This window comes from Taudactylus pleione, unplaced genomic scaffold (genome assembly GCF_031769625.1).
Source record: "Taudactylus pleione unplaced genomic scaffold, aTauple2 ptg000555l, whole genome shotgun sequence".
Lineage (NCBI taxonomy): Eukaryota > Metazoa > Chordata > Amphibia > Anura > Myobatrachidae > Taudactylus > Taudactylus pleione.
The window spans coordinates 401,562-418,877 of NW_028284957.1; the positions used below are offsets into that span (position 1 = coordinate 401,562).

The 17,316-nt window shown below is 48.8% G+C and overlaps 1 protein-coding gene across 1 annotated transcript in view; it reads right to left on the reverse strand.

The window, feature by feature from the left end:
- The window catches only part of ABTB2 (ankyrin repeat and BTB domain containing 2), a 132,172-nt gene that overhangs the window by 18,575 nt on the left and 96,281 nt on the right, over nucleotides 1-17,316 (reverse strand). The window contains exons 2-8 of the mRNA XM_088452625.1: nucleotides 14,405-14,551; nucleotides 13,866-14,079; nucleotides 9,438-9,590; nucleotides 9,082-9,247; nucleotides 6,119-6,208; nucleotides 1,507-1,608; nucleotides 413-509 (exon numbers count right to left, since the gene is read on the reverse strand). Coding sequence (XP_088308751.1) covers nucleotides 413-509; nucleotides 1,507-1,608; nucleotides 6,119-6,208; nucleotides 9,082-9,247; nucleotides 9,438-9,590; nucleotides 13,866-14,079; nucleotides 14,405-14,551 — 969 coding nt within the window. The remainder of the gene's footprint in view (nucleotides 1-412; nucleotides 510-1,506; nucleotides 1,609-6,118; nucleotides 6,209-9,081; nucleotides 9,248-9,437; nucleotides 9,591-13,865; nucleotides 14,080-14,404; nucleotides 14,552-17,316) is intronic.

A 17,316-nucleotide genomic window follows, 5' to 3' on the forward strand; every position in this document is an offset into this window, starting at 1 on the left:
TCATTTCCCCATCTATTATCCCTACAGCCATATACTCTGCTAGACTTTCCCATATACTGGCACCGCAGCCAGGCAGAGTAATGGGACAGTTAGGGAATGATGGACATTGGGCCTATAAGCATACACCCAGATGTACATTATGGAGGCACATCAGATGTGCTCCTGAAAGACCTCAACAGTCACTTCAATGTGAATGAACAAACAAAACGCTCCTATTTGCCTTTCAGCGTTTCTATTTAGAAGATACCAGGTACAGGCGAGGAAACGGGGAACCACTTCCATCTCCCGGCTTCCGGGGACAAGTGCGGAAAGCATAAAACGAATGGAAAGGACGTTCTTCTGGGCGTTTCTCTAGAGTTAGGAGAATGTCTCACTGGAAGTTGCTACAATCAGTAACAGATGTGTGTGGTACCTGCAGCCGATGCCAACTGTAATGGGGTGTCTGCGTAATTGTCTTCACTGCTGTTCACAGCCGAGCCCTCCACATGGGCACCAGCATCCAGGAGCAACTGTAGAGGAACATGAACATAAGTACAGTATGATCACTGTGGCACACAGGACGGGTTCAGGGTCACAAAGAATGGGCATGCAACACGGACACAGCACGGGCAGAGACATGCACACAGCATGGGCACACAGTACGAGTACAGGGGCACACAGCACGGGCACAGGCATGCACACAGTATGGGCACACAGTACAAGTTCAGGGGCACACAGCATGGGCACACAGTACGAGAACAGGGGCACATAACACTGACACAGCACGAGCACAGGTATGCACACAGCACGGGAACACAACACAGGCCCGGGGGCACACAACCTGGACACAGTGGCACACAGCACGAACACAGAAGAGCACAGACATGCACATACCACAAGGGCACACAGCATGGGCACAGAAAGGGCACACAGTGTATGTACAGGGGCACACAACATGGACACAGATGGACGCAGCACGGGAACACACCACAAGCACAGAGGAGCCCAGGCATGCACACACCACAAGGGCACACAGCATGGGCACAGGAGCACACAGGACAGGCACAGCCGCACACAGCACGGGAACACAGCATAAGCTATCAGGACGGGTACAGGCACAAACAACATAATCACAGATTAAGGGTAGCAACAGCAAGTTGAACCTCACAGCACACTGCAGACTATAGTCTAGAACAGTGGTTCACAACTCCAGTCCTCAAGTAGCCCCAACAGGTCATGTTTTGTGGGTCTCTTTAATCATGTGAGTTAATCTATATTGCATGTAATTATCCTATCTGCATCCACAGAAATACTCAGAACATGACCTGTTGGGGGTACTGTACTTGAGGACTGGTTGAGAACCACTGGTCTAGAAAAACATCCTACACTGTAGATCCAAAATGGCCATTAGTGACTCTAACCGCTCAGAGAACCACACCAGCCATAAAGCCATGTGTTGTCCATGCCAGCTGCACAAATGACGCATCTACAGTGGCCACTAGTTTACCAATTCCTCACACAACTTACCTGCACAACAGAGATGTGTCCATGCAGGACGGCAAATGTTAATGCTGTCCAGTGGCGCGTGTCGAGGTGTACGGATGGGTATCGGGGAGAACTGCTTGGAACCTGAAACAATATTAAATGTTGTTTTTATTTCTAACCAAAAGCAAATACACTGGTAGTGTGTGGGTGAGGCACTGGACAAATTCCATGGGGTCTACGCTGGCAGTGTATGTATGAGGGACTGGCCAGATTTCATGGACTCTATGCTGGCAGTGTATGTATGAGGGACTGGCCAGATTTCATGGACTCTATGCTGGCAGTGTGTGGGTGAGGGACTGCCCAGGTTCCATGAACTCTGCACTGACAGTGTGTGGGTAAGGGGCTGGCCAGATTCCATGGACTCTATGCTGGCAGTGTGTGGGTGAGGGACTGGCCAGGTTCCATGGACTCTACAACGGCAGTGTGTGGGTGAGGGAGGGCCAGATTCCATGAACTCTACGCTGGCAGTATGTGGGTGAGGGACTCGCCAGAATCCATGGACTCTACACTGGCAGTGTGTAGGTGAGGGGCTGGCCAGATTCCATGGAATCTAAGCTGGCAGCATGTGGATGAAGATCTGTCCAGATTCCAAGGACTCTACGCTGGTAGTGTGGAATCTGGCCATGGACTGGCCAGATTCCATGGGGTCTACACTGGCAGTGTGTGGGTGAGGGACTGGCCAGATTCCATTGACTACAGTGGCAATATGTGGGTGAGGGACTGGCCAGATTCCATGGAGTTTACACTGGCAATGTGTGGGTGAGGGACTGGCCAGATACCATGGACCCTACACTGGCAGTGTGTGGGTGAGGGACTGGCCAGATTTCATGGACTCTATGCTGGCAGTGTGTGGGTGAGAGACTGGCCAGGTTCCATGGACTCTGCACTGACAGTGTGTGGGTGAGGGACTGGCCAGAATCCATGGACTCTACACTGGCATTGTGTAGGTGAGGGGCTGGCCAGATTCCATGGATTCTAAGCTGGCAGCATGTGGATGAAGAACTGGCCAGATTCCATGGACTCCATGCTGGCAGTGTGTGGGTGAGGGACTGGCCAGATTCCATGGGGTCTACACCAGCAGTGTATGGGTGAGGGACTGGCCAGATTCCATGGGGTCTACACTGGCAGTGTGTGGGTGAGGAACTGGCCAGATTCCATAGGGTCGACACTGGGAGTGTGTGGGTGAGGGACTGGCCAGATTCCATAGGTGTACACTGGCAGTGTGTGGGTGAGGGACTGGCCAGATACCATGGACCCTACACTGGCAGTGTGTGGGTGAGGGACTGGCCAGATTCCAAGGACTCTACGCTGGCAGAGTGTGGGTGAGGGACTGGCCAGATTCCATAAAGTCTACACTGGTAGTGTGTGGGTGAGGGACTGGCCAGATTCCATGGAGTCTACACTGGCAATGTGTGGGTGAGGGACTGGCCAGACACCATGGACCCTACACTGGCAGTGTGTGGGTGAGGGACTGGCCAGATTCCAAGGACTCTACGCTGGCAGTGTGTGGGTGAGGGACTGGCCAGATTCCATAAAGTCTACACTGGTAGTGTGTGGGTGAGGGACTGGCCAGATTCCATGGAGTCTACACTGGCAATGTGTGGGTGAGGGACTGGCCAGATACCATGGACCCTACACTGGCAGTGTGTGGGTGAGGGACTGGCCAGATTTCATGGACTCTATGCTGGCAGTGTGTGGGTGAGAGACTGGCCAGGTTCCATGGACTCTGCACTGACAGTGTGTGGGTGAGGGACTGGCCAGATTCCGTGGCCTCTATGCTGGCAGTGTGTGGGTGAGGGACTGGCCAGGTTCCATGGAGTCTACAGTGGCAGTGTGTGGGTGAGGGACTGGCCAGATACCATGGACTCTACACTGGCAGTGTGTGTGTGAGGGACTTGCCAGATTCCATAGACTCTACACTGTCAGTGTGTGAGAGAGGGACTGGCCAAATTCCATGGACTCTACACTGGCAGTGTGTGATTGAGGGACTGGCCAAATTCCATGGTAGAATTTCCCACTTCTACTGCTGTAAAATATCAAAATAACTCTCTCCTCGCACTCTGACATTGCACATATCTAAGTATTCTATAGTGACGCATCATATGATAAGCAGCCCTTTATTCATCCATACAGTCCACTTTGCTGACTGGTAACGTCCTGCACCAGTGATGTCCTCAGACCATACTGTTATACTAGAGAACCTCAGTCACAGGGTTGTGCAGGATTAATCAGGTGAGACAAATCTTCTGTGTGTAGTTGGTCTCATGGGGCTTAATCAGTAACACATCATGCCATGAGTCTTATGCCATTAGTTTCACAAAATCTCACACCAATAAAAAAAGTAAAAACTTCAGTGTAGTCGTAGACTAAGACCTCCCCATCAGTGCACGCTTTGCGGCTCAGCTGTATATATCTTTTTAGTTATATTGCAAATCTCATTTGCAAAGCTGAAATCTGGGGGACCTGCAGAGCCAAGTCCAAAATCATACTGGAGGGAGGGGGTAACTGGCTTCTGATAAAAAAAAAAAAATATATGAACCCTAGTATATAAAGTATGTGTGTGTACATATGATAGGGAATATAGGCCCTCATTCAGAGCCGTACGCTCTGAGCAGAGCGCACGCTCTGAATGAGGGCCGCCCTCCATAAAAATGGAGCGTCTCCTGGACGCTCGTATAGCTGTGGGTCACCACCCACAGCCTATACGAGCGTGCAGTTTGATGGCCGCGATGGTCGTGACCATCGCGACCATCGAAACTGCGAGCCGGAGCCTGCGGTTGAGGTTTTCAACCGCAAGCCCCGGAGTGATTTTGGCTCTATCAGAGCCAAAATCACTCCCACTGACACCACTAGTGATGTCAGTGGGCCGGCTTCTGACGGGAGGCGTTCCCGTGGGAACGCCCCCGTCAGGGAGGCATGCCCCCGGCACGCCCACCAAAGGGGGCGTGCTGTCAATCAACATCGACAGCACGTCCCCTTTGATCAGACACAACGAGCGAAGGACTTTCCTTCGCTCGTCGCGTCTGGCGCATGCGCACGACGGAGCTCCCTCCGTCGTGCGCATGCTCAGTGCAGAACATCGACCCACTTGCGAGCGGACAGCCGCTCGCGAGTGGGTCTGAATCAGGGCCATAGATTGTAAGCTCCTCTGGGACAAGGACTGAAGCAAAGGGCTGAAATATTCTCGGTAAAGCGCTGTGGAGTATGTGCGCGCTATATAAATAACTTAATAATAAACACATATTGCGCACATATGAATAAAATGTGTCTTTATATTGTAGATGACATATTTATAAAGGGTGGATAATGTACATAGTATAGTGGGATGCCCCCAGTTTAGCAGACGGCTACAAACGTATTTTCTTGATCACACAGATGATTTTTATCAATCCTTGCAGGTGGCAGCGATCGTGCATGGCTGTAAAGAGGTGGGGGAAAGACAGGAGACATAGGGGTCTATTTACTAAGCAGTGTTAGGAGACAGAGTGAAAAGTGATAAGGTACCAGCCAATCAGCTCCCAACTGTCATTTTTCAAACACAGCCTGTGAGATGACAGTTGGGAGCTGATTGGCTGGCACCTTATCACTGTCTTATCACTTTTCACTCTGTCTCCTAACACTGCTTAGTAAATAGACCCCATAACTTGGTAAATGGTATGTGTGTGCTCAGTTTGTGTGCCCAGCAGTGGGGTATCTGGTGTGGGACTTTTATAAATGTCCTCTGCAGTGTAATGACGTTCAGCTGAAACGCTGTGGTGGTAATAATAACGGCAGTGACCTCGTTGCCTCACTGGAGCTGCCCCAACCTGAGAATACTCATTAATTCGATCATGGCAGGGTTATGAAACGCCACAATCTGCCTTTCATATAGAAAAGCCACAAGAGCCACAAGCCTCCTATGGAGCCAGCCTTTCCAGCTGTACTGCTGGCACCACTTAAAGAATATTACATAAAAACATGTTTCAGTAAGGGAGATTTTTCGGCAGTATTGTATTTGGCTTGCTAAGCGTAATTAGATTCTATTTACATTGCAAGTACTTACATGGGACTGGTTTCTAGATGATACTGCAGTACACGAGTAGGCCACGTGTGGCACTCCAGCTGCTGTGGTACTACACATCACAGCATGCCCTGCCACAGATTTGCTGCTAGGGCATGGTAAAACTGTGGCAAGGCATGCTGGAATGTGTAGTGCCACACATTGCCTACCCCTGCTGTAATATGTTGGACAGTGAACATTAAACAATTGCACTGGATCTCTTCGTGGTGTATGGTCAGTCACCTTAATAGCCAGAGTATGGTCTCTGAACATTGGCCAGACATGTCATTACGGGGGAGATGTATCATCCAATCAGCTTTTAACTGTCAGGCTTTGTTTGAAAAATGGCAGAAGCTGATTGGTTGGTACTTTATCTCTCCGAGAAACCTTGATACATTTCCCCCTATATATTTTCCTTATTTTGGCAGTATCAGGCTTTTCCAAACCATGGTCATCACTGTCCCCAATGCTTCATTCATTACTTTATTAGTACAATGACTGTAATTATTGAAATATCACCGCGCTCCCAGCCAATCCCGTAGGTCACTATCTTACAGCCACATCCAGGTCCGCTCCAGCCTCTATCAGCTTCTGTACCATGGCCTCGTCCCCGGCAGCACAGGCGTACATGAGCGGAGTCACACCCTGGAAAAGAGCAGCCAAGGTCAACACTTCATCCCACCTCCCCACTTCCATCCCAACACTTCATCCCACCTCCCCACTTCCATCCCAACACTTCATCCCACCTCCCCACTTCCATCCCAACACTTCATCCCACCTCCCCACTTCAATCCCAACACTTCATCCCACCTCCCCACTTCAATCCCAACACTTCATCCCACCTCCCCACTTCCATCCCAACACTTCATCCCACCTCCCCACTTCCATCCCAACACTTCATCCCACCTCCCCTACTTCAATCCCAACACTTCATCCCACCTCCCCCACTTCAATCCCAACACTTCATCCCACCTCCCCACTTCAATCCCAACACTTCATCCCACCTCCCCAACTTCCATCCCAACACTTCATCCCACCTCCCCACTTCAATCCCAACACTTCATACCACCTCCCCACTTCCATCCCAACACTTCATCCCACCTCCCCCACTTCCATCCCAACACTTCATCCCACCTCCCCCACTTCAATCCCAACACTTCATCCCACCTCCCCACTTCAATCCCAACACTTCATCCCACCTCCCCACTTCCATCCCAACACTTCATCCCACCTCCCCACTTCCATCCCAACACTTCAATCCCACCTCCCCACTTTCATCCCAACACTTCATCCCACCTCCCCACTTCCATCCCAACACTTCATCCCACCTCCCCACTTCCATCCCAACACTTCATCCCACCTCCCCACTTCCATCCCAACACTTCATCCCACCTCCCCACTTCCATCCCAACACTTCATCCCACCTCCCCCACTTCTATCCCAACACTTCATCCCACCTCCCTCACTTCAATCCCAACACTTCATCCCACCTCCCCACTTCAATCCCAACACTGCATCCCACCTCCCCCACTTCAATCCCAACACTTCATCCCACCTCCCCACTTCCATCCCAACACTTCATCCCACCTCCCCACTTCCATCCCAACACTTCATCCCACCTCCCCCACTTCAATCCCAACACTTCATCCCACCTCCCCACTTCCATCCCAACACTTCATCCCACCTCCCCCACTTCAATCCCACAACGGCAGCAACATCCATACAGGGTGAACGTTACTGCCATCTATACCTGCCACAACCTGTAGGTCTCGGGTACTGTGGAACTACAAGTTGCAGCATCCCGTTCCCAACCTGTGGGACCTGTAGTTCTACAATGGATTCTGAGGGCTGCTCTGAGCTGTGAATCAGAGGATTGGTTTAATAATGTGACAATAACGTATACAATGTAACCATTGCACTATTGTCTTTAGCTTATACTTGCTTCAGATATTAAAGTCATTGGGGGAGATTTATCAAAGCTTGGAGAGAGATACAAATAACAACCCAATCAGCTCCTACCTGTCATTTTACAGGATGTGTTTGAAAAATGACAGCTAGGAGCTGATTGGTTGGTACTTTATCTCTCTCCATGGTTTGATACATCTCCACCTAAATCATTATTACAATTGCTAACTGTCAGAAATGATTTTACATTGTACATTTTGTACAGTGTTTTATTTTTCTTTCTTTTTACCAAGTAACTTTCACTAACTTCACCGTTTTACTGTTAAATTAAATGAGGGCTCTCTAACTGATGAGAAATGTCTATTCGATACGGTTTTATAGGGGTATTTCACCCTCAGTGCTTTAGGCTTCTGGATTCTTTCTGAGTTTTTCAGTCATATATTTATACCACCCATTGAAAATTATTTATTTTCATTGCCTTACAGTAAATTATGAAAACAGTCAACTCCAATCCAGAGAGAAAAGCCGAATTGTGTTGTGTTGAATCCAAATAAAAACGTAAATCGATGCATTTGCCTGGAGGATATAAATAAATGGCTGAAAGGCACAGAAATAAGGAACACATACAAAGGCAATGAACCCCGCAATTCACCAGGATGGTTGTGACGATGTCATTGGAGTAAGGAGCCTATGAGCTCTATTCAATATGAGCCGAACAGCGATACTTTTTCGCGGTCCGGACTTTCCGCCTACTTCGCCTGTTTTGCAGGCGGAAAAGTATCGCGGCCGTCATTGCTTTACCCCGTATTCAATATGGAAGTACGCGAAAACGGGACCCGGCGAAACTGAAACAGATGGAAAGTACTGTCAGAAATCAGCCTGACACCCCCCAAAAGATGCTCTGAGATGGGGGTTCCCTATGATACCCCCCGATTTGGCGTGCTGAAGGTATTTGGTGTTTTTAAAGGGTTCAATAGCTGCTAAATAGCGTTTTTCTATAAGTGATGAAGAATAGTATTTAGGAGGTTTTTTTCAAGAAAATAAGTTATCCCAGCAAATTTGGGGTACTTGAAAATGGGGGTCTGCATATTTAAAAGTTGCTAAAGTTAAGTATTTTTTTCACCCCCTTTTTCAAAGTAATTTTTTGGGGTGTTATTAAGTGGTTTTTTATATTTTTTTGACACAGTTTACTTTTGGGGGACTGTCTGAAGGCTGCACAGGGGTCCCGCAATGTTGCACCACAAAACCCCAATTCTGCACTTTTTTTCGCCTGCTATTCATAGGCGAAACTTTTCCGCCTATTACATTGCATTGTCTTTCCGCTTAGGCAGAAAGTCTTTCAAATTGAATACGGGGTAAAAGTCAAACAGGCAAAAATGACGTCATCGGCGAAAAGTTTTGGTCAAAAACACGCGGAGACTGACTTTTCGGCTGAAATTGAATACGGCCCTATAGCGTTATTATCTACTTCAAATCCAGTGGTTACAATAGCCGGCCATTCCATACATTTCAGCCGTGCCGTCGTGGAGCTTAATAAACAATATCTATATATTTCTCTTAACAGCTGTGTCATTGGGTAAAATAATATAAGGCTTGTACTACAGTTTTATCACCTGATCGTCCATGGTGTTAATGCCATCCTTCCCCAATGCTTTTACTGCCTGGGGGATGAGGTCAGTCCGGCCGCAGTTCAGCATCCGGAAACCCAGGTCCTGCTGGAATCGCTCAGTGGCTGCTGTAGCATCCAGACGTCTGAGGGAACTGAAGCAGCACTCAGGTCTGACAGGGGAGGAAAAATATAGAGGGGGAATTTCAACTGAGGTTCTGCATCAGGTAACAATGCTAAAATGAGCCCTGCGACACCAGTGGGAGGGGAATGAGCACAGAGTGCAGACTGATCAGCCAGGATAACAGGTGAGTTCTTGAACTTGGCATAACAAAAAAAAATCTATATTGTCCTGTGACTTACTTGAGCTGCCGTGGTTCACAGTCCAGTCCTGGGAGAAGCAGTCTGGCTGTCTGTCTGATGTCTACAGCGTCTACCGTCAGGCTGCGCCGGTGTTCTGCGTACGTGATAGCCACGCGCATCCACTCCATGAGTGGGGGCAGCAAGATGAACGGCCTGCGGGACAGTGTGGGGGTAAAGTGCAAGCTCCTCAGGTAACGTCAAACGAAAAATCCAAATGGTGCACAAAAGTAACCAGCATTAGTCAAGTCCCTGTAAGGAATTACTTGCAGGAAAAGACTCCCCCCTTTAAGACCTGTAGCAGGTCAGGAAATCAGAGCTCGCAATTAAAGATTTGCCAAGAGTCCACTGCAGGCTTCAGTGCAACATTTGTCTGATCATACACTGTGAGATACACTTTGCAAAGTGCACTGAAGTCTACTCCACCTGTACAACGGATAGGGCAGATGGCTAAAGTGGTACATAACTTATAGGGGCCCGGTTATCAACAGGTTTTATCATATGCAACAAGTTGTAAAACTTGCTGCGTATAATAGATGGTGCTCCAGCCAATCAGCTCCCAACTGTAATTTTTCAAACAGGTGACAGTTGGGAGCTGATCGCATATGATAAATGGTGCTCCAGCCAATCAGCTCCCAACTGTCATTTTTCAAACAGATGACAGTTGGGAGCTGATCGAATATGATAAATGGTGCTGTAGCCAATCAGCTCCCAACTGTCATTTTTCAAACAGATGACAGTTGGGAGCTGATCGCATATGATAAATGGTGCTCCAGCCAATCATCTCCCAACTGTCATTTTTCAAGCAGATGACAGTTGGGAGCTGATTGAATATGATAAATGGTGCTGTAGCCAATCAGCTCCCAACTGTCATTTTTGAAACAGATGACAGTTGGGAGCTGATTGGCTGGAGCACCATTATCATGCACGACGAGTTTTAAAACTCATTGCGCAAGATAAAACTCATTGATAAATGGGCTCCACAAAAAAACTGCAAGTCTAGCATAAAAAGGCAAGGGGAACCCATTTCAAAAGTGAACCCATGAGATTCTAGGGGGTACCAGTTGGAGCGGTGACATCGCTGAGGCACTTGGTGTGATGTCACTAGTCCCTGGCTCGTTGATAGGCCTAAATGATGAAATCAGCCCACAAAACGGCTTAATCCAGAAAAATAAATAAATCTACTTATGCCTCTAGTACTAGAAAAAAAAAGCGCAACATTATTACATATTGCAGGATGTACAGGATGAACCCTTTGATTAATTCTAATCTATACCAGGAAGAATAAACTATTTGCATCCACTGCAGGAGCCAGGCCTCTGCCCCCACACTACGCCATCTCTAATCTCTGGGGCCTGGTAGACGTATTTGAGAAAGCGTCAAAGATATTTTATGCCAGATCATAAAATTACTGACAAAACCTCATTATACAGCTAAAACACCTCAGCTTCCAGCCCCTCGCTAGGGGTTCGATAACAAAACACATTTTTGAAATGCGTACAAGAGCCCCAGGAAGATGCCGGCAGAACGGCCTCCTGCTGACCGGTATTTATCTGGCTGGCAAACGTCTCACAGTGCAGCTCTCATTGCTTAGGTTTAATTGCTCAACACTCTTGTAATCCAAAGCGGGCGCCTCTGTGCAAGCGTATATATATATGGAAGAGGAATTCCAGGGGCGGTTCTCAAAAGGAAAATTTACAACTGAAAAACATGGCGAGACAGTCTATGTGCAAATGTACGCAGCAACCCCAGAAGCAGGAGAGAGGAGATTAATGGTTTCCTTTAGTGACTGTTCAGTGGAGGCCTTGGGGATCCTGGAGGAGAATATTTGGCCTCCATGAACAATGAGGGGGACAATAAACCCAGCACTGCAGCGAATTCCGGTTCATAAGTAGATGATGTATTTTATGGTGACATATTTTGAGGAGGATCTGTTGCCCTCCGTGGGTCTAGTTTTCCTCTGAGGTTTGAATGGGTTTATAGAGCAGGATGCCAGGGTTGGCTGGAGAGCAGATGTTTGCAGAGGCCGTGAGGAGGAGTTGGAAGGCGTGAGGGGGTTTGCTAGGGGCTAAAGAGGCAATGCCGGGCACCATAGCAAAATGTGGGTAAGGGCCTGGCAATGCGGCATCAGCCTCCTGGGCCCCCGCTCTGCTCTCAAAAGAGCTGATTGGGAAGAGGTCTTCTGAGCATCAGGGGAATCGGGAAAAGAGCAGGGGCTGCGGACTGGGGGAGGAAACTCGGCACTGCCAGTCCCCCCTTCATCTTCTGGGTTTATATCGGCCACGCTACCTTCACTGGCAGGAGTCACTGGCCACTGGCATTCCTAATACAGTACAGAGAAGGCGCATTGGTGTAGCAATGAGATTTCTCTCTGCAGAAACAATTGAATGGGTGGAGAGGTGGCAGCTTTCGGGACGTTCCTTGCCTCGTGGAAGGACAGACATCCATTTCCACTCAGCAAAAGGACCTGAATATTGAGCCAGTTCAAAGCTGGTGATCTTAAGAGTCTTAGGGGTCTAGTTACTAAGCAGTGTTAGGAGACAGAGTGAAAAGTGATAAGAAAGTGATAAGGTGCCAGCCAATCAGCTCCCAACTGTCATTTTTCAAACACAGCCTGTGGGATGACAGTTGGGAGCTGATTGGCTGGTACCTTATCACTTTCTTATCACTTTTAACCCTGTCTCCTAACACTGCTTAATAAATAGACCTCTTATTCAGAAACGGACGCATATCTTACAGCCGCTGCGAAGCCACCCCCAAACAGCCGCAGCTGGTCAATCAGGGTGCGACTTCCAGGGCACTGCGAGCAATCCCGAGGGCACTAACAAGATCTGTACAGCGCACAGCGGCATCTGTATATATGCAGATCTCATACTATCGGAGATTATTATTATTATCCTTTATTAATATGGCGCCACAAGTGTTCCACAGCGCCTTACAAAGGGCCTGATTCAGCAAGGAACGCAGTTGCTAATACCCACGCAATTGTTGTGTTCTGCGTATTCGTATGCATCGCAGTGCGCAAACCAGTCATTGCGATCGGGACCGCGATTGCAGTGACTACACAGACCCATCGCAGACTGATTGACAGGAAGTGCCATTTGTGGGTTATAACGGGGGGAGTCGGCCGAAAACAGGTGCCAGTGCGTTTGAACGCCGTTGCAGGGGCGTGCGTAAATTATCCACTGCAATACCATATGCAGCCTGAAGCCTCATAGCGTGCGCTGAAATGAGCAATTCCTGAGTGAGGTCTGACCTGCTTAACTGTGCGTGAGGCTTCGATGGTACTCGATTGTACCGATGTTTTCGCAGTCTTACTAACCATTCCGGATGTGCGTGTAGGTGAAGTGGGCGTCCTTATGTAGTGGTGCGGCGGCATTGCGATCGCTATGGATTAGCATATATTTGTAGTAAAACTGCGTGCTTACGCTATATTGCGATCCAACCTGAATCAGGCCCAAAGTACAAAGTATAACTGAATTTGAGCATACACTGGAAAACAGCCCTCTAGGCCGGGACACAGCTCAGCAATTATACAGTAAACGCTTGGACTATATCGAAACCATCAATCAATAAAATATATAACTCATGAGAAATCATGTGGGGTGACCGCAGGGCCTACTGTGCGGAGTTACGTATAATTGAGTCCGCATTCTGAGCTGTTCCTCATTTGGTGCAGATGATATCGATTTAACATGTCAGCATATGGAAATAGTTTCAGGACAGTGCAGCTGATGGGCCAGCGATGTCTCACATTATACTAGGGACGTGCAGAGCCGTAACTAGACTATTTGGTGCCCTGAGCCAGAAAGAGCATTGCCTTCCCCTCCCTGTTTTTCAAATAGGGACATAGACGCAAACCCCAAATTTCCAAAATTTATGATGGCAGCTTCACGGAGTGCCATCAGAAATTGTGGGACAGATAGCTCCATGTATAAGGTGTCTGACTGCCATGTGAGAGGTGATGGGTTTGAGTCCCGGGTATGACAGTATTTTGAAATGTGTGTGTAAATAAAAGAGGATGTGATTGAAGGTGTTTGGGGAGTCAGCTGGGGATAAATGAAGAGGAAGCTACAAGTGAGAATGATTATAAACAGAAAATTGACAGGCCCAAACAACAACCCCTGTAAATTCTCGCCCCATTTATACTTCGCAGACAGAGAAATGGGATAGTGCAGCTGGTGGCACCAGTCACGGGGAACAGAGATTTTACACAAAGAGCGGGGAGACCTGAGACTTGCAGGGAACAATCTGTGTCTCTGTCATCATGTCTGCACTTCGCTTTCCGCTGTCTTAATAAATAAGCCGCTACCACGCTTTATGCTGCGATGTTTGTACAGAACAGAGACAGTGGTGTATAGCATTGTGCAAAGGTACCGAGCAGCAGGGATATATCACACAGCACAGGGCGGCTTTGTATGTCCTTCTTACCGCTCGTTGTGAAGCGCCATTCTGGGTGGGTCTAAGTTGGGATTTTCCATGGACTCCATCTGCGAGCAGCGCAGGAAGTAGTACAACGTGTGCAGGGAGTCGGGGGACCAGGTGATGTGCTGCGCCGAGTGGCGGTTTTGGCGTGCGGGGCTCATGCCAGGCCTCAGGGTGCTCAGACACTGCATATGATGCATGGCTCGGGAAACCAGGTCACCTGCGGGCACAAAACCAAAGCCGGGCTTAGCTGTAGCGACTGCATGTCTATCCCACCATCACCTGCTCCATGCCGCCTTATCACTAATAACGCAGTTCTGAACCAAACATAGGAGCCTCCAATATAAAACTAATCACTTACTGATAATGATAACCCAGGGTTCTGCTATACATACAGCGGATACAACGTGCATCTCATTACTCAGGATTATGGCAGGAAGCCCTGGTCACCATCATGTGTTTGGCCTAATTCCCCATCCTCCAGGTAAGTGAACAGCTCATACTTCATATACAGGGAAATGCTTTGTATATATTTCTATACTCACTCAGCTCCGAGATGCTCCCAACGCAGGTGGCGAGAAGAGACTGCTCCAAAGTGCGTAGTTCTAGGTGTGTGTATGCGTCGGCTGCTTCATCCCTCTCAAAAGAGCCGTCTTTATAGGGACTGAAGTAGGGAGGGAGGGAAAGGACCCCTGTAAGAGAGGCGCAGTGTGATTAGATTGCTAGCAGTCTTCTATAGCACAAAATCACATCCCTCTAGCTACTGGCCTGCACTCATTCTCCAATACATCTGACAGCAGGCACCCTCTGCCAAGTACTGGTCTCACACCCACTGCCAAGTACTGGCCTCGCACCCACTGCCAAGTACTGGTCCCACACCCTCTGCCAAGTACTCGTCCCACACCCTCTGCCAGGTACTGGCCCTGCACCCTCTGCCAAGTACTGGTCTCACATCCTCTGCCAAGTACTGGCCCCGCACCCTCTGCCAAGTACTGGCCCCGCACCCCTGCCAAGTACTGGCCCCGCACCCTCTGCCAATTACTGGCCCCGCACCCTCTGCCAATTACTGGCCTCACACCCTCTGTCAAGTACTGGCCCCTCACCCTCTGCCAAGTACTGGCCCCGTACCCTCTGCCAATTACTGGCCCCGCACCCTCTGCCAATTACTGGCCCTGCACCCTCTACCAATTACTGGCCCCACACCCTTTGCCAATTACTGGCCTCACACCCTCTGTCAAGTACTGGCCCTGCACCCTCTGCCAATTACTGGCCCCGCACCCTCTGCCAATTACTGGCCTCATACCCTCTGCCAAGTACTGGTCTCACACCCACTGCCAAGTACTGGTCTCACACCCACTGCCAAGTACTGGCCCCGCACCCTCTGCCAAATACTGGCCCCACAGTATGCCAAATACTGCCCCCCCCCACCCTCTGCCAAGTACTGGCATCCCAGGCCCCCACCCTCTGCCAAGTACTGGTCCCACACCATATCCTAAGTACAAATACTGGTCTCACACCCTATCCCAAGTACTGGCCCTGTACCCTATACCAAGTGCACCCTCAGCTAAGCGGCAAATTAGACTTGAGCTTTGCCTACTACCCAATTATAAAGAGGCTAATCACTCCCTATATTCTATCCATTACAACCAATAATAAGGAGCCTATCAGAGACTTGTCATGGCCAGGGCAGACAGTGGAGGTTATCAGTAGGTAATGACCCTGCAGTAGATAAGAGGAGTGTATGAGGGGCAGACAAGGCCTTAAAAGGATCAGTCTCAGCACCTAATGGATAATATGGAACTTAGAACACAGTCAGCAACTTAACATTCTGAAATGACACTTGTCTGTGCTGTACCAGAACACTGGGCAATGGCATATGTGTATAATATATGTATGATGTACGAATATAGGCGTGCTAAAAGAGGCTACTCCATCCCCTGTGAGTGGAAGTAATACACTCAGGGCAGTGAAAAGTAATTTTTCTCATATAAGAGTGCAAAAAGCTGATGATCTGAATGGAGGGGAATCTCAAAATTCCCGAGTGATAAAATGATTCATCGCCATCCAGAAAATGGAGGATCGCTGTCCTTGTTAGGCCGGTGTCAGCTTCCACAATGTTCTGCATGAGGAAAGTCACTAACACCGGCTATACACGGCGATAACCACTACCGGAGGTATCCATTGACCAATACCAAAATACCTTAGGGTTATCGCCCCATCATGTATAGGCCCCCTAGTAAACAACTTACATTTTTTCTGTGTAATTTTATTGATTGACCATATTAGTGTGCTTTATTATCAGCAATCTTTTCCCACAGACTATCATCTCAATTCAACCCTGAACTAAACTGAAAGTGCTATCTACAGATAAGGGCACCACCACCCGGACCTGACTGATGAGATAGGCACAGAATTAGGAGTCATAGGACATAGCACACAAGAAACACAATAATATAAGCTTCTATGATGCTGATACAGAAGGAAATACAAAATACTGTCTGTTGCCGGCGGAAATCACTTCTGCCGAAAGTTTTGTTTATTGCTTGGTGTTCTAGCTGTATTGCTTTGCATACGGGCCCTGGCGTGGGAGTGGACCATGTGACCAGCATCGCCTTCACCCACTGTTCACACCAATGTCACTGTGTGCCCTGTGCACAGGCTGCTATGTAGCCTATCCTATTCACCCACCACTCACACCAATGTCACTGTGTGCCCGGTGCACAGGCTGCTATGTAACCTCTCCTATTCACCCACCACTCACACCAATGTCACTGTGTGCCCTGTGCACAGACTGCTATGTAACCTATCCTATTCACCCACCTCTCACACCAATGTCACTGTGTGCCCTGTGCACAGACTGCTATGTAGCCTCTCCTATTCACCCACCACTGACACCAATGTCACTGTGTGCCCTGTGCACAGACTGCTATGTAACCGCTCCTATTCACCCACCACTCACACCAATGTCACTGTGTGCCCTGTGCACACACTGCTATGTAACCTCTCCTATTCACCCACCACTGACACCAATGTCACTGTGTGCCCGGTGCACAGACTGCTATGTAACCGCTCCTATTCATCCACCACTCACACCAATGTCACTGTGTGCCCTGTGCACAGACTGCTATGTAACCTCTCCCATTCACCCACCTCTCACACCAATGTCACTGTGTGCCCTGTGCAGACTGCTATGTAACCTCTCCTATTCACCCACCACTCACACCAATGTCACTGTGTGCCCTGTACACAGACTGCTATGTAGCCTATCCTATTCACCCACCACTGACACCAATGTCACTGTGTGCCCTGTGCACAGACTGCTATGTAACCTCTCCTATTCACCCACCACTCACACCAATGTCACTGTGTGCTCTGTGCACAGACTGGTATGTAACCTCTCCTATTCACCCACCTCTCACACCAATGTCACTGTGTGCCCTGTGCACAGACTGCTATG